We start from the raw sequence: 16,210 nt of genomic DNA on the forward strand, positions 1-16,210 counted from the left end.
CAATCCTTGAATCTCCCCTTTCCTTACATAATCACTTATTCCACTAAGTAAAATTCTAAGTAGAATTTCTACTTATACATCTACTAGATTCCTGTGCATTTTCTGATCCCTTATTAAGACTCCTTAGCGCATTCTCTTAAAATGCTTCTGAATATTGTAAGATAATACATGAATATACTTCAATATTTAAACCACAATACACTACATCTGTGATTTTGTTCTTGCTAGAGCAAGCAAATCTTAATTCTTAACTATTTCAGAATACCCAAAGCAAGCTTTATAACCAAGGCCCTGAAACTGCATCTCAGGATGCTCTGTTCTGTAGAAAACCAGCATGCAGTACCTTTATTAAAAAGTATCAGAACAGTACTCAAATACAGAGAGAGAGCTTCAAGTAATTTACAAGTAATTTCCTATCATCTTTAGATTTTTATTAGTAGATAAAGCTATCAACTGTTTGGTATCATACAGTCATTTCTGACTTACTGATTTTGGAAGGGTTGGATCCACAGCTGTTTCGCTATATCCAATTGCTGCATAAAGTTTAGCCTTCTCTTCCTGTGTCATCAGTTCTTCAAGACCTGTCACATTTCAAGAGATTAAGTAAACTCAGTATAGGCATCTGAAAAATGCAAATACTCTCATACACCTTCCAGTGCTTGGTAGCTCTATAACATACAGTTCATACCATCATCATTGTCCTGAATTAGCAGAAGCAAATGCCATGGGGTTTAAAGCCAAGTCTTGAGAATATAAAGCACGCTTTAAAACACTCTCATACTTTTTCTTTGATCTTTTCTATTTCCTAGGTTGTTAGCAACAAGAAGTAGCCTTTCTGATTTACTTTCCATGTTACACAACCTTTACTAGATGTCCCATACTTAAGTAAATCAAACACATATTGGAGGAAACAGACAAATTTTAAAATTAATGGAAGTAAAATTGTTTACATTCCATTAACTTCTATTGTATTGAAAGCAGTTCAGAAGGAGCTACAGAAGGAATTCTGTACAATCTCTGTAACATGCACTTAACAGTTTCATCAGCAAAGGAACAGGCTAGGAGAAAATGCAAACAGCAATAATTTGATAGCGAAGTTCCACTGCCAGGGATGTAGGACTCTAATACATTTCTAGTAACAGAGAAGAATACCAATAAATGATCATACTTGAACCCTTTACTTCTTGTTTTTGTTCATCTGTTTTTCCACCTGACCAGCTCCATATCCAGCTAAACCAGCCACCAGAGTTTTCATCATCTTGTTTTACTCCTGGTCTGTAGATTTTCAATCCAGCCTTAGTTGCCTTAAATTTAAAAAATATTCAGGTAAGTAGTTTTCTTCATGCTTCTTTCTTCCTTTTTTTTCCCCTAAGAAAAATATAGACTCAACACAGCTCTAACAAATCAGAACATCATTAGACAAACATTAAAAAGGCAAAATGTTATTTTTTAGTTTCCCTTCTAGTAACTTTTTTGAGTACACACTGTATAATTGGACCAGCTCTATTCCACGTAATAGTAACCACCTTTACAAAAGAAAAGAGTATGTAAAAGGTCAATAAACATTTTTTACACAGCAGGTCTTGTCTCTAGCTTTCACCATAAACAAACCCTCAACATTATATAGTGTTTTACATGACAATGGCTTTATAAAGTATCATTTAAAATACATATGTAAATAATTAAATAGCCATCACAGACCAAATTCTACATTAGCCCTATGTTTTCCATTTCAAGATGGATATCCAAAGCAATTAGAACAAACATTTACTCTTACAATACAGTATTTACTCTAAGGAAAATAGAAAACTATTCCTGGATCTGATACATATAGCTAGAATAGTAAGGAAGCCCTTCCTTCTCCTACATTTATTACTTCTACAACTATGGGATGCCCTATCTGATGCCAGTAATGATTCCAATACTGGGTCCTCACAGAAAGTGTAGACTACATCCAAAATTGAACACTGGAAGTTTGTCACGGGGATGGCAAACAAATATCAAGTGATCCAAGAGACAGAGTAGTTCTGAAAACTGTATTAGTCCACACAAACTAAATTTCTTCGTGACTAATACTGTCCAAACATATACAAACAGTTACAGATAAGCCCTAAATTTAGAGATACTCTACGGAAAGTGAGACAGGGATCCTTTCTCAGCATTCAAAACCCCAGGATCTCTGCAAGACAAATACAGAAAACAGCTGACTATAAATAAGTACTCTGTAGGGACTTGTCACACCTATATACTTACCGGGCAAAGGAAGACAGGACTCACCACAAAAAACATAAAGACTTCTGAATTTATACTATTTATTCATCTCGGAGAGATGATGCAGAATGTCAGCTTAACAACACGAAGCTTCAAAAAGGTTTTTCAAAGTCCTCAAAAGTCCTCTTTATAAAGGTTACCATGCCATCAAGCAGATGTTACAAAGCAAATGGCCCAAAGGAAAAATGGACAGGCCTTAGATGAAAGGATGTTAAGTCTATGAAATTACAGGTTTCTGAGATCCTGAAGGGCTGGTGCTGAAGGGCAACTGTTATGGAGAATAAGTGATTAAAGCTCTGACTCTTAACATGTCTGAGGCAGAAGCAGGCACCAGAGTCCAAGGTAAGAAAGACTGCCGAGAGAAGCCAGTGGAACTGTACTTCAGCAAAGATGCAGAAAAAAATCTGTGCAGTATGGGAACTACAAAAATTTGCTGAAGAATACCCTTGAAGCTTCCTTATCCTCTATTTACAATGGCTTAGCAATCAATGCTGTCATAGACTTAAAGCTTAATCACCAAAGTGAACTATTTTGATCAAAAGAGAAAACTACCAGAAAGGTGGGTGCAACCAGGTAGGGGTCAGACTCGTCTCTCAAGCAACACGTAACTGAACATGCAGAAACAGCCTCAAGTTGTGCTAGGGGAGGTATATATTGGCTATTAGGAAAAGTTTCTTTCACTGAAACTTTGCCAAGCAAATGAACAGGCTGCCCAGGGATGTGGTTGAGTCACCACCCCTCGAGGTATTTAGAAGGCATGTAGATGTGGTGCTCTGGGACATAGTTTACTGGGAGATTTGGCAGTGTTCTGTTAACACTTGAACTTGGTGATTCTCCAAGTCTTTTCCAACCTAAAGGATTCCATGACTCCATCCTGTATTCTCACTTAGGTAAATGCTATAAGGTCTTCCCTAGATTACAAGGACAACATTTCTCAAGCTGATACAGAGACTTGATGCTTAGCTCACTGAAGAGTGTATTTGGTACTTTGGGCACTAGAGTCAGAGATGCAGAAGTGGTGTGAGGTTTGGCAACTAAAGTTCTGGCAACAAAGTTGCCAGAAAATTAGCATCATGATCACAAATGTGATTTCTAAGGAGCTTGACTCTAAGGTCTAGATAAAAGTATGCCCTTGAAATTCAACCCTTAAGTATGTTTTTAAGAAACAGAAAAGCTTCACAAACAGCACAATCATTTGCCTGGCTTTACTCAGCCCATATCTAATGGGTGGTCCTTTAAATACCTAGCAGACATAAGGCTAACTGTCAGGATACCAAACTAGTAGTAGATTTGTCTCTTTTAAGTCCTTTTTCAGAGATATGACCTGATAACAATAACATAGATGGATTCTGACAGATTGATGGAGATAGAACACAATTTAGAATCACCATGACCTGGTTTTCAACACTTAGAAATATATGCAGATAATCAGCTAGCACATCTTTAAAGATGCACTTCTAACACTTTGCAAATGCAAGGCTTAAAGCCTAAAACAACTGAAAATTTATTTTCTTGCAACTTACTTCTAAGCATTACAGAAATGTATTTTAAAACTCGGGACTTGAAGGTAGTCAGGAATGCAATACAACATAACCTTTTGTAAGCAGCATAATCATATTGGGGAAAAGAAGAATAAAACCAGATAGGAAATACTTCAGGATTTCAGAGATCTTGCAAAAAGTTGGAGAAGAAAGATAAAACCAAAGGAAACTATACATCACAAAACAAGAATATTCCTTAATCAAGTGACAACTAAACCAAAACTAAACCTTCCCCCAACCCCCTGAAAAGTTCTCCAATTCGGCCAAACTGAAGGGGAATGGTCATGAATGTTTCTTCTGGTTCTGGTAAAGTCTGGATAATGATAACACAAGCATTCAAATTTGGGTGTTCATGCAGACAAATAGAAGGAAAAAATTACATTTATATATTCCTCTTCAGAGTTTTGGGTTAGAAGCACAATATCTGTGACTGCACTTACACCATACTTAACATATTTCACACACCAAAAAAAAAAAAAACAAAAACCCAACCAAAAAAAAACCCCCACCAAATTGCTTGCAAGCACTGCCAAAAGCAGTAACCAACATATATGAACTTTAATCATTAATTACTGCATTCTTTCAGTAAACGTCTTACTCTGCTTAAACTGCAAACTTCTTATTCTGCTTTCTTTCAGGTGCCTTGATTATTAATGGAGAAAGATGCCTTCACAGATTTCAGAAAAACTATAAATATTTCACTTCAGTGTCCTAGAGAGATGCTCAGACACTACATGGAAAATGAGGCAGTACATCAACCTAGGAAAACCAAGGCTAACAAATTAAGTGGAACTACTCAAGTCACATTATCTTGCTTAATTGCAATTACCTACTTAAATGTATTCTGTATCTGTTCTGTTCTGTGTTACATTTGCAAATATAAACATTGCATCCCTTTGCAAAGAGTGAACATACTACAGTTGATCAGTCTATGGAACACAGTATCACGAAGAAAAGGAATACACTAATAGTCTAGGCTGTTGTAGGGTGGAGGGAGGGACCAAGGAGCTTTGGGTATAACTGTTTCCAGTTTGACTTCCATCATCCTTTGACCATATTTTCCACAGTAGTTTTTTCCCACCAGAAGTAGAAAGGAATTTATCCCAGATCAGTCTTTCTGAAGAAGCAGTATATGGTGTTTTTAAATTTTTGTTTAATTACAAGCCAAAACTAACTATGCCTTATAATAGAAAACCATGAACAAGAAAAATTGAAAGACCATATGATACACAATTCAGTAACAATAGCTAAAATACATCTGCCTAAAATCACCACAATCTCATGTTTGAGTTATTCATAGACTAATTTAAATGATGCAATTTTACCTCAACTTCTGCTTGTTGCCTTGCTAGAGTAATGTTAAAAATATCCAAGGCCTTTTCAAATTCCTAGAAGAGAGGTGAGAAATTATTTTTGACAATTTTACAATTGTTACATTCCACAGCTCAGTTTTACAGGAAATGACAATAAGCAGTTCAATTTATGCAATCCAAACTAATTTGCTCAATCTGAAAATTTAAACCAGGAAAAGAAAATCTCATCAGTTTAAGCTGTTCTCTCTTGCAGTTTATAATTTAAAAACTTACCTCATATATTTGTTAATGTTACTCACAGAGAAAAGTAGTGATGAAGTTGCGAGTCTGACCCCTGAAAATTTTATTTTAACTTAGAACTAATTTAGGAATATTTAAACATTTAAGTCTGAGCAAATATCAAGATGAACAATATCTAAGCCTTTAACAAAAAAATACTAACCTCCAACGATTTTAAGATTCCTTCATTAGGTTTTTTTGATGTTATCTTTGTTTTATACATCTCTTTATAGTTCTTCACTTGCTTCCTATGATGCCAAATATGTTCCCATGACCACATTTGGAGCTTAGGTTGAACATTTACTTCAAGGATGCCACAAATAACATATTTCCACCTAAAAGAAAAGACAAATGTATAGCTTACTTTTGTTTTGGAGTATTGGAAAGACTCCTAAGGCTTTGAAGACTCTCAATAAATACAACTTCAAGTTGCGAAGAGTGAAATCCCATGTCTAATATTGCACTTTTGATCAGTAGAGAAACCTAAGAAATTTACTGTTTTTCCCCACAAAAAGTAGATAGGTTGCTGTTTCCTTATATTCAAGGGTAGCTGTGTATGAAAAGTACCCACAAATCTATGCATGCCTGTTTGAGAATAATAAAAATATATTTGTAAGGAATTGTAAGAAATCAAATCCTTGCCACCTGTGTAGAAAAGATTAGCCTATTTTTAGATAATAGCTATGTTCTTGCAATATTACCTAACATATAATGAGGGGCTTTCATTAAACTAAAGTTACGGTATGAAAACACTATCTGGACTTAAGTTCCTGGTAATGGTTTTTAAGATAGCAATCACAGGTTTTCAAATACTGTGTCCTCAGCCTTGGCTTGAGGTCCTCATCAAGTTCTTACAATATTCGCTTAAGGAAAACAAACAAAAACAAAAGAGAAGACTTGCTTTCAGAAGGAAATGAGCCTCCTTAAGTAAGAAGCTATTCCTTGGTAATTATTTCAAATTAATAAGTAAAAATTATTTTCAAAGTCTGGGGTGCCTACCATATCTTGGCGTTGTTGTGCAATGGAACATCAGGTCTGTATTTCCTATACGGCAGATTTCGAGTCATCATATCTATAGACTCAAGAAGCTCCATAACGCTGAAGTACTAAGCAAACAAATTCAAATTGTGCATTATTATCTTTCTGAGAACAACATGAATCAAGCTTCTATTTCAAGAGAAAATCAGTTACAAAGAAAAACAAGACTAACAAGTTATTAGATTCTATATGCTAATTACAAAATTTCAGACTGCCTTTTTTATTCTTGCAAACCAATATTTTTACCACATTACATATAACTTCAGAAAAATAGTTTGTACCTGTGGCTTATTGAATTCAACGGTTATATCCTGCAAGTTTACATCTAAATCCATTTTCGGTGATGAAAAGTCAACATCAGATCGAGGATTCATAAGGAGTTTGGCTCTAGCTGAAATTGGGCGGAATACTAAAAAACACAAGTTGATATAAAAAGTGCAATTAAATTATTTAAGACTGTAATAAATTACACATTTACTTAAATTATGCCAGATTATTAGTTTTAAAATGATGGACTTGAAAAACATGAACTCCATCAAAACAGCTGAAAACAGAATACAATCCATAATCAATTTTCAGTTTCACTCTGAAAACATTTATCTAACAAATTTTTGCAGAACGTCATCACAAAACTTTCCTCTAGGCTGTATTACATACAGATGTTTCAATTAACAATTTACATTTGTAACAAATGTAAATATTTTTTGCTATGATACATTTATAGTACATGGCACTTTCAAATACAGCATTTATTTCACTATATAAACACTTATTTTGTAAGTTTTTTTTTGTTTGTTATAGATGCTGTACTGTTTGAAAAATTATACTCACAACAGTGCTTAAAACCAAACATTCCGTATTTCTAAATCCAAGCCCAAGTAAGCATGGAAAAAAATCAATATGGATTCTACATAAAAGTGAGGCACAAAGAAAAAACATTCAGTGCAGAAATGTTTTATCTGGTCCATAGGTTGGCAATATCAGGCATTTGACGTCATGTTTAGTTCAATATCTTCGTGTTTCAGCAATTCATCCAATAAGAATAATTTTTTTTATTACCTGCATTTGCATAGATCATATTTTTTCAAATAGAATTTCTTTAATCTCAGCAGAAATACTTATATATTACCTATATACAAAATATTCCAAATTCTCTGAAAGGCTCATACAAGTGGAAACACACCTTTTTGCAAGATGAAACCATGTAATGTTTAGCTACACCTGTAAATGGTAGCATTTCAATTAATTTTCTCACCGTATTTATCTTCCTAAACTTCATTTTTATGGTTCTTATATATAAGTATAATGTTTGTATTTACATCAAGTGATAGAATTAGACTTCATGCTTATTACCTTCCTATCAAAGTCCCAACCTAAAGACCTGCCCTAACAGGGACCAAATTTTAATTTACCACAGAATACAAGCATTGTCTGCATCTCTGATGCACTGCTGAATTACAGGAGTGTAAATCCTGAATCCTAAACTTCACATACAACTATTTTGAGCTTACTAAATAAAGACTTAAACAATTTATGATGTTTAACGCTTGTTTCATTGCAAAAAGAGTCAATGCCAGTAACTAAAATACACGGATAAGAAATCAGAAGAAATTACTACATAGTTCTCTGTCAGTCAAAACAGAGATTCATTCAGGGGAAGGCAGGAGCGTAAAACTGACAGCGCCCTTTTTAATCCTGGCTATAGTGAACTGAGGACTTTCCTGGTTGAAGAACAAGCCATTTCAAAGGCCATTCCACCTCGTTAACAGTTACTAAACAATCACACAGATGCACATGATAAACACAAACCACATATTTTCCATACAATGAAAAGTAAATTTTCACCATGTTTGAGTGACGCCAATGTGACTTTCAGGCTTAAGTAAGCAATATTCAAAGCAATATGACTTGCAACATTCCAACACCAAAAAAAAAATACAATAAAAATGTTAATGTTTTAAAATTATGCAATCTATTGCGCCCAACTCTCATGAAAATAAAAATACTTTGCATAAAGCAGGTGACCTCAAAAACACACTCAAACCAATCTGAATCCACACAACTTATAAGGCGCATGTTGTTGCTATTCTTAAATATAGGAATTAATCAATGAATGTTAACAATGAGGATCTATGTATGACATTCCATTAGAATTATACATGACTCGAGACCCATTTTTATCAAGTCTTTTCTAAGACTACCTACACTATACAGTACTCACTGTACTTTCTTACAGGGCTAAACTGCACTCCTTACTCAGATTTTCGACTTATAGCCAAAGTGACAACCTCTGAGATGCACTAAAAATTAGAATTATGAATGTGTATTACAATTAAATAACACTTACCAAAATCATAACCCTCTGGAATCACATTGTGGCTGGCAACTCCATGTTTTAAGTTAACCTACACACAAAATGGAGTTAAAAGAAAGTTGTATTTCTATTTTCAGATAAAGCTTTAAAGTACAAAATGCTAGCATTTTAAAACAGTTCTCAGACAATCCCTCTGATCCAAAGTAAAATTCAAAATACTTATCTATGTTTTAAACAGAATGGTATGTCTATTTTTAGCTAATAAAAATCACTGAATAGTGATTAGTGGTAAGATGACCATAAATTGTGTAAATTTTGTTACTGGCAAAAGACTGTTTTTTTAACTTTCTCAGATAGGGGTTATACTTCCATCACATAAAAGCCTTAACATGTACTTTTTTCCCCCTAAAAACACTTCTAGTAACAAACAATTCCCCAGGACGTTGACATAAACAAAAGCAAACTGAATGTGAAGAATGCTCTCTGCTTCCCAGTCTCAGCTGGGAATGTATACAGAATATATAGTTCAACATACACTACCTCATGCTTTACTTACCAATGATTCATTAAAACCACCATGGTAGAACATCTCTGATTTCACATTCCAATAGGCAAAAAGGTTATCCAGTCGCACAAGCTGAAAATACAACAGAACATAGTATCTGCAAATTTCAGATTATTAATTTGGATTTCACAAAATCTGGATGAATAAAAATATTCAGTATGTTACTTTTATTTTAGAGCCTTTACAGTTACATGTTTTATTGATCTTACTGTCTGTTGAAGAAACTCAAATGCAGCTTGTTTTATTAGCAATTTTTTCCTTAGCATACAGTTTAAACTGTACCTTGTGGAACAACTTGGCAGTTTCATCATGTAAACATGGATTCCAATTCTTATCTGAGGTCTGAAATGAGAATTAAACAAAGTTACTCCAGTATCCATAATTCACAACATATTATAGCTGAAACAAACTACAGAAAAAGAAAGGAACATCATCATAATTAAATACCATGGGAAATAATGGGACACAATCTTCTGATTTAATATGATTAATCCATTATTTTAAGTGGAAACTTGATTAAGCTACTTCCCCCAAAAAATAAGTATGTGTATGTGCACTGATTAGTAGGCTGCTCACAAGAACAAAATATACTATGAAATTCTTTTTATATGCTTTCAGCATTGCAAATTGTTTTTGTTTACACCAGTATTATTTTTGGCAGGCTCTTCGGACTAAGATGAACAAGGGACTGAATTTCTTTTATAATTCTAGAAGCAATTAATTTAGTTTGAGCCTAAAGAAGACCCTTCAATGTGCTAGGGGCAAGCATGCATGAGACCACAATTCATTTAAGAAAGTAACATTTAGTTAGACATATTTTCTTTAAGATTAGAAGTTACACAGCAAAAACTACCACATCAAAGTAACTCAGCATACTGCTGCTACTACACGGTCTTCCAGAGAAAAATTTCATGCAGTCTGTGAGGACTACTCTTAGCACATTAAAGTGCAGCTCACAGATCAAAAAAAGTCATCATCAGTTTGAAAAAAAGATATCCTTTTTTTTTTTTCTTCTTTTTTCCCTTTCTCCTCCTCCCTATTAGCAGGTAGTATCTTCCTTTGCTGGAGCTCAAGTCAGTTTCAGTAAATACTCAAAGTCTGAACAGCAATAATACAGCAAAGTGGATTGGCAATCACAAAGTGCAGCAGGCAGAAGAATAAGAATTTTCTCATAAAGATATATTTTAATGCTAGCACTTTAATGGCACACCCACCAAAGCATTTGTGCTGAATTTGATAAATCAAGTAGTTACCACCACACAATGCTGATGATTATAAGTGTACTCTTATTAGACAGTATGTTACCAGAAAGCACAACACACAAAAACAGAACTTGGCCTATTGGTACACAGCAATACGTTTTTCAGACAAAAGGTGAAAAATAAAATTACCTGCAAACTTAGATTCTGAAGTGAAATCCCAAATGACAAGGGGTTGTCCCGATTTGTGATCTAATAGAACATAGGAAAAGGAAAAAAAAGGATTATTTTATACTCTAGAAGCATATATTTGGCTAAGAACTTAAGTATCTTTACGTTTTGGTACAAGCTTTTTTCCCAGGGTTTTTTGGTTTGTTTTTTTTTTCTAATAACACTATGAAAATTACACAACTTCACCAATATTCTTTCAACATGGAAAGCAACTAGAAGAAATCAGACAAGTTCCTAATTTTATCTTACAGCGCACAACCCTTTATGCTAAGATATACAAAAGTACTTACATCATCTTCATAGCGAATATGGATGTTGGAAATTTTCAGCTGAAGATTTTTGATGACCTGAGTAACTAGCTTTTCTACAAAAGTGTCTTGTTTCTCCTCTTTTACTTTATCTATGTTAAAGGAAAATAATTTAATATTTTGTTTAAATTTCAGTATTTTTAAAATTAGACAAAACACTAACATAATAAATTTAGCATGATAACTGCTTGAATATTCTATTATATTGTACTCCAGTTGTATAAAAACATGTTTGTTCAGTATAATCTACAACATTTATATCCTCAGACTAGAAGGTTTCACACCTTCATTCAGCAAGCTTTACTACCTGCTGAATGAAGAACCAGATAGTTCGAAAGTAGCACCTGAATCCACCAATACTTCATGTGGCCAGTACATATTTCTTGGAAGTACATGATGTTGAATTTAAAGAAAGAATTCACATGTATCAAAGAACAGATTAAAAAGAACTTCTAAAAAGCTGTATCAGTAAAAATTCTTTGACAGTGAACACAAAGTTAAATTTTTTTCTTATGAAAGAGGAAAGAAAATGTCAGGCAACATATGATACAAATAATCAATACTTCAAAAGCCTGACTTATATCACATCACATTAATGCTCTAACCTTTTTATTTTCAGAATGCCAATTCTGCAGTACTGATAGCAGTCACACCTAAAAAAAGGTAACTAATAGGTTTTTAAAAATCAAGGAAAAAAAATGACTATAGAATACTTTGACAAAGTCTGCATCTTTCAGGATTAAAATAAAGAAAGAAACGACATCACTTTCATTAGCTTTTCCCACTCTTACCTTGGTCAGCTATCTTCTGCTTTGCTTCCTCTATCCTCTGCAATTCCCTCTGTCTTGCTTCCAAGAAGTGCTTGGCTTCTTTTTCAGCATCATATTTTATGCCTAAACACATAAGATACAAAGGTATAATACCAAAAAATCTTACACATTTTATTAAAGACACTGTTTCAAAAGCTGCAATTTTTACGTTTTTATAATAGCTACATAACAGCAAAAAAAATTGGATGATGAAATGTAAATTACTGAAAGACATCCACTCCATTATCTAATTGTAATTGCTAAGAGTATCTCCTAGGAATAAAGCTCAAAAAAACAGTATCAATCCATTCCAGATATTTCTGAAATCCCACCAGTCTGTGTTCACTTCTTCCTATACATTAACTTACTGGCTGTGGGCACAATAAGCAAATAAACTCCATCAAGGACTGCCTCAACAGGTTGAGTATAAAGGTTTTGCCATGGAATCTGGAGGTTAAGTTGACCTACAAACAGAAAAGATTGAGATATACAATTAAATAGTTGACTGGGAAAAAAAATATAAAGATAATCAATATTAAACACAAGATCTCTGAACAATTATTATGCTAGACAGAAAAAAACCTCAGGGCATCTGAGGCAAAAGTCCTTTGGGTTGTACATTTTTACACAACACACAAACAAACATGAGACTTTTTTCCATGAGCAGAACTATCAAGGTTACAGGCTTTCCTTACTCCCTTGAAATACATTCCTTCTTCCTAATAGCAACATCTCCCCCCTTGAAAATCCACTGCAGCACCCTCAGAAACAAGAAAAGCACATGGGCAGCTCATACATCATCAGTCAGCTAAACACTGTGTTTTGTGAACACACGGATCCTGAGCGTACAATGTCTCTCCTTCTTCAACTGAGTGGCAATTTTAATAAAATATTGAATCAGTCACGACAAAATACATTTGTCATATAGATTCAAAGGAAGCATAATGACTTTAGAGTTAGTTCACTTTAAGAAACCAATGACTTCTACAAGACAATCAATTTCCAAAGAGAAAACTTTTTACTTTAGCAAAAACAAGGAAGGAGGTGAAAAGGAATGGCAAAAATCAGTTGTGGCGTCTTGCTAAGACAAGGAATGAGATTCAGTCCTGCCCAATTGCTCATCTTTGCTGTGCTGAGCTCCTTTCTCATCAATATTGAGGTGATTAAACACGACTCCAGCATACCTTATCAAAAGAGCTTCTTCAAACAGTTTTTTCAGAAGGGACAAACTCCAGAGTGTACAAGGTATGCAAATCAATGAACATATTGAAATTACTTGCTTAGGATGACTAAAGTCACTTGCAAGGAAAGATAGTATGTAGAAAAGCTGCATATGTACAAGATAAATTGTAACTTACCAATATGTCCTGCTTTAACTTTAAATGGCACATCCAACTGACTCTGAAAGTGGTTTAGAAAATTTAAACTCAATTAACAATTTATGAACTATTCAAATGCAGGAAAAGATCCTATGATGACTTTAACAAACTTACCTTTCAACCACCGAAAAAAAAGAAATTCAGTACATTGGAGTAGCAAACATCTGGTTATCAATTTAGACTGTTAAACCATGCTAGGCTAAATACACTCCCAAGAGCAAAGTCTCTAGTTTCATGAGCTATAGAAAAAAAAGGTCTTTCAGTACTGCTTTTGACCCAAACACATTCTTTTAGCAACTAGTGAGACTTCTCTTCAGGAAAAAAAAAATGCATACACTTTCATCTTTAAATTTAATCTCAAATTAATCAAATAATCCATATAGGTCCAGAGAAAGCAAATAAGTAAGCTTACACTTCAAAGGAAGTGTACCCTAAAATAAGAACTCAAAAATGCACATTAAAGTCAAAACCTATTTCAGCAATCATTTTTGCAAGTATTATTGTTATTTTCACTAGCTTACCAGTGCATTTTCTTTTATTTCCAGATTCTTCAGTGCTACAGCTCCTAAAAGAAAAGAAGCACACAAGTAAAACTACAATAAGCAAGGTAACAGTGGTACACAATATAAGTCCCAAAGTCTGAATCAGTGGGTTACAGAAGCCCAGAAGATAAGGGCACTAACAGATAGGTCTCAAACATCAATAGCAGATAGCAGTGGCGCCAATCAAGAATTGCTGCTAAGAACATGTCATGAGAAAGAACAGCATGTGGCACGAAAAATGGGCCACACAGATTTAAGCCAGAACTCTTCTTGGACAGGTCCTAGAGACAAGTCCTGGAGTAGAGCATAAGCAAAGGAATGAGGTCAAGAAGCGGTCATGGACTGTCAACCTAAGGTCACTCCAGTATGGAGGAAATCAAGACCACCAGAGAACCCCAAAGCCCTCTGGCCCATTTGCAGGAAGGCCTAGAAGAACAAGCTGCACACAATAACTTATTTGCACAGAAAACATGCAACTTAGTGCCACAGCATGGAAACCTTGACTACATAAATGCTCCCACATGAGGCCTGGGCACATATGTGCTCCAGGACCCTGGCACCCTACTAGCTGCATTGACACTGGAGCCAGGACTGCTGATCTTTCATTCTTTCTTTCTCTGTCCCACACTTTAATCTGTCTCTCTCTCTCTTCTCTTTCACCCTACCCCTTATCCAAGATCTACCAGCATGTGTTTATACTATAAGGGACTAACTTACACTAATTTCCATGCTGTGTGTATGATGTAATAATAAAAGTTTTTACAGACACAGTGACTCTTGTTACTTTCTGACCTCAAGTACCTACAAACCTTTGGTGCTCCCTTCCCTTCACAGTGGGACACCTCAGAGATCCATGACCTGTGGTTCTCAAAACCTTTACTGTGGAAGAGATCCACAGCCTACACCTCAAATATCCATGAAAGATGATTAACACCAGACTGTTCACCTATGCCACAAAATAATATCTGAGACTGTCTCATGGAGCTTGCATGTCCATGAAAAATAATCTGAGACTACTCAAAGTAAAAATACTGGAAATTACAGTCACATCTTGTAAGGACCCATTTTGAAATCAAAAGTTTGCTTCTTTTTCCTCAACCATCTGTTTCCTATGCTTGTAGAACATTGTAGCAACATTAAATGTAAGTGAATTTTTAGCCCTCAAAAGATCTTACACTTGCCAGTTTTATCTATAGGCTTACAAAAGTTCACCGGAAGCATTTCAGTAATCTAATTTTTAAGGGCAGAAATTCAATATACCGTGAACAAAGAAAATCTGAATTCCAAGATCAGTTTTACAATATACTTCATATCAAACTCTTGCCATAACAAAGGAATACTGGGACCGGAAAACCCATAACTTAAAAAACATGCACATAGTCCAAGGCAATGCCTTCTGCAAAATCTACAAGAATGGAGCTTCTGTGGTGGCTACTTTCAAATTAGATGTATAGCATTAACATATGCACATGGAACAGACACCTGATACTGCTGATACAGGGGCATAAATGAGATTCCAGAAACCAGAAGCACGTTACAAGCCCAGAAAGGAATACAACTTGAGGTTGCAAATGAAGACTCAATTGACCTAAAAATGCTTTTCTTTTGGGATGCATGTTAAAAATAGCAAAACATATGGGGAAACAGGAGTTCCAATTGCAAGAAATATTCTTGCAGTTATACAGTGCTAGTGACAATAAACAACAGTTCAAAGTACCACCAATTTTGGAACATTGGAACCAAATCTCAAAACTGCATGCATTAGAAGAGTTGGCTCAATTTGTTGAATTGATATGGAGGAGTTGATCAGGTAAACTAATACATCCATCTTGTAGGGCTCAAAAACGCAATATGAAGTTTTTAATGTTTTGATTTGTTCATTGCAAAAATTTATAATCACTTTCTAGTAGAATTCTGACACACATCTGACATGTGCTAATATCAGCCTCTGCAGAGAAATACCACACGCAGAAGTTGTTGGGCTTTTTTTGATAGCTGATGATGCTGCTGTTAAGCCTTAAAATACAGATATATTGCCAGGAACAATAGAAAAGGAAAAAGAAAACAGAAAAAAGAAAAAAATGGAAAAAAAACCGCAAAGAGTTTCCCAACAGTAGTCTGTAACTACTCTAGGAATTAGAACTACAGAGCCTTTGTAGGCAATAACAAGGTGACAGTTTTATATACAATTGGTTCAATTCCACACTACATTTATTCCAATACAGCTGACTCTGCCGAGACCATTTTTATCACTAAAAAACCACCCCATTTGCTTCTTCAACAAGACAGTACTTATTGTAACTGTATTAATGGCAAGTTACTCTAATGGTATCCAGGGCAAAGGTTCAGATTGGTAACCAAGTTACCAGGCATGACACGCAATTTCTGTATGTCAGCTGAGCCATGGTAAAAACACACACA

General features: G+C 34.8%; 1 protein-coding gene across 2 annotated transcripts in view; it reads right to left on the reverse strand.

Annotated features, from left to right (window-relative positions):
* Positions 1 to 16,210, reverse strand: part of VPS13A (vacuolar protein sorting 13 homolog A) — a 107,041-nt gene that overhangs the window by 84,626 nt on the left and 6,205 nt on the right. For both annotated transcript variants that reach the window (XM_085043004.1, XM_085043003.1), the window contains exons 2-16: positions 13,769 to 13,812; positions 13,227 to 13,269; positions 12,237 to 12,332; positions 11,851 to 11,952; positions 11,042 to 11,151; positions 10,713 to 10,772; positions 9,604 to 9,663; positions 9,313 to 9,393; positions 8,790 to 8,847; positions 6,724 to 6,851; positions 6,404 to 6,510; positions 5,568 to 5,739; positions 5,138 to 5,200; positions 1,169 to 1,304; positions 487 to 581 (exon numbers count right to left, since the gene is read on the reverse strand). In XM_085043004.1, the coding sequence (XP_084899130.1) occupies positions 487 to 581; positions 1,169 to 1,304; positions 5,138 to 5,200; positions 5,568 to 5,739; positions 6,404 to 6,510; positions 6,724 to 6,851; positions 8,790 to 8,847; positions 9,313 to 9,393; positions 9,604 to 9,663; positions 10,713 to 10,772; positions 11,042 to 11,151; positions 11,851 to 11,952; positions 12,237 to 12,332; positions 13,227 to 13,269; positions 13,769 to 13,812 (1,355 nt within the window). The remainder of the gene's footprint in view (positions 1 to 486; positions 582 to 1,168; positions 1,305 to 5,137; positions 5,201 to 5,567; positions 5,740 to 6,403; positions 6,511 to 6,723; positions 6,852 to 8,789; positions 8,848 to 9,312; positions 9,394 to 9,603; positions 9,664 to 10,712; positions 10,773 to 11,041; positions 11,152 to 11,850; positions 11,953 to 12,236; positions 12,333 to 13,226; positions 13,270 to 13,768; positions 13,813 to 16,210) is intronic.

Source organism: Lichenostomus cassidix, chromosome Z, assembly GCF_008360975.1.
Source record: "Lichenostomus cassidix isolate B80296 chromosome Z, HeHo_3.0, whole genome shotgun sequence".
In the NCBI taxonomy this organism is placed as follows: domain Eukaryota; kingdom Metazoa; phylum Chordata; class Aves; order Passeriformes; family Meliphagidae; genus Lichenostomus; species Lichenostomus cassidix.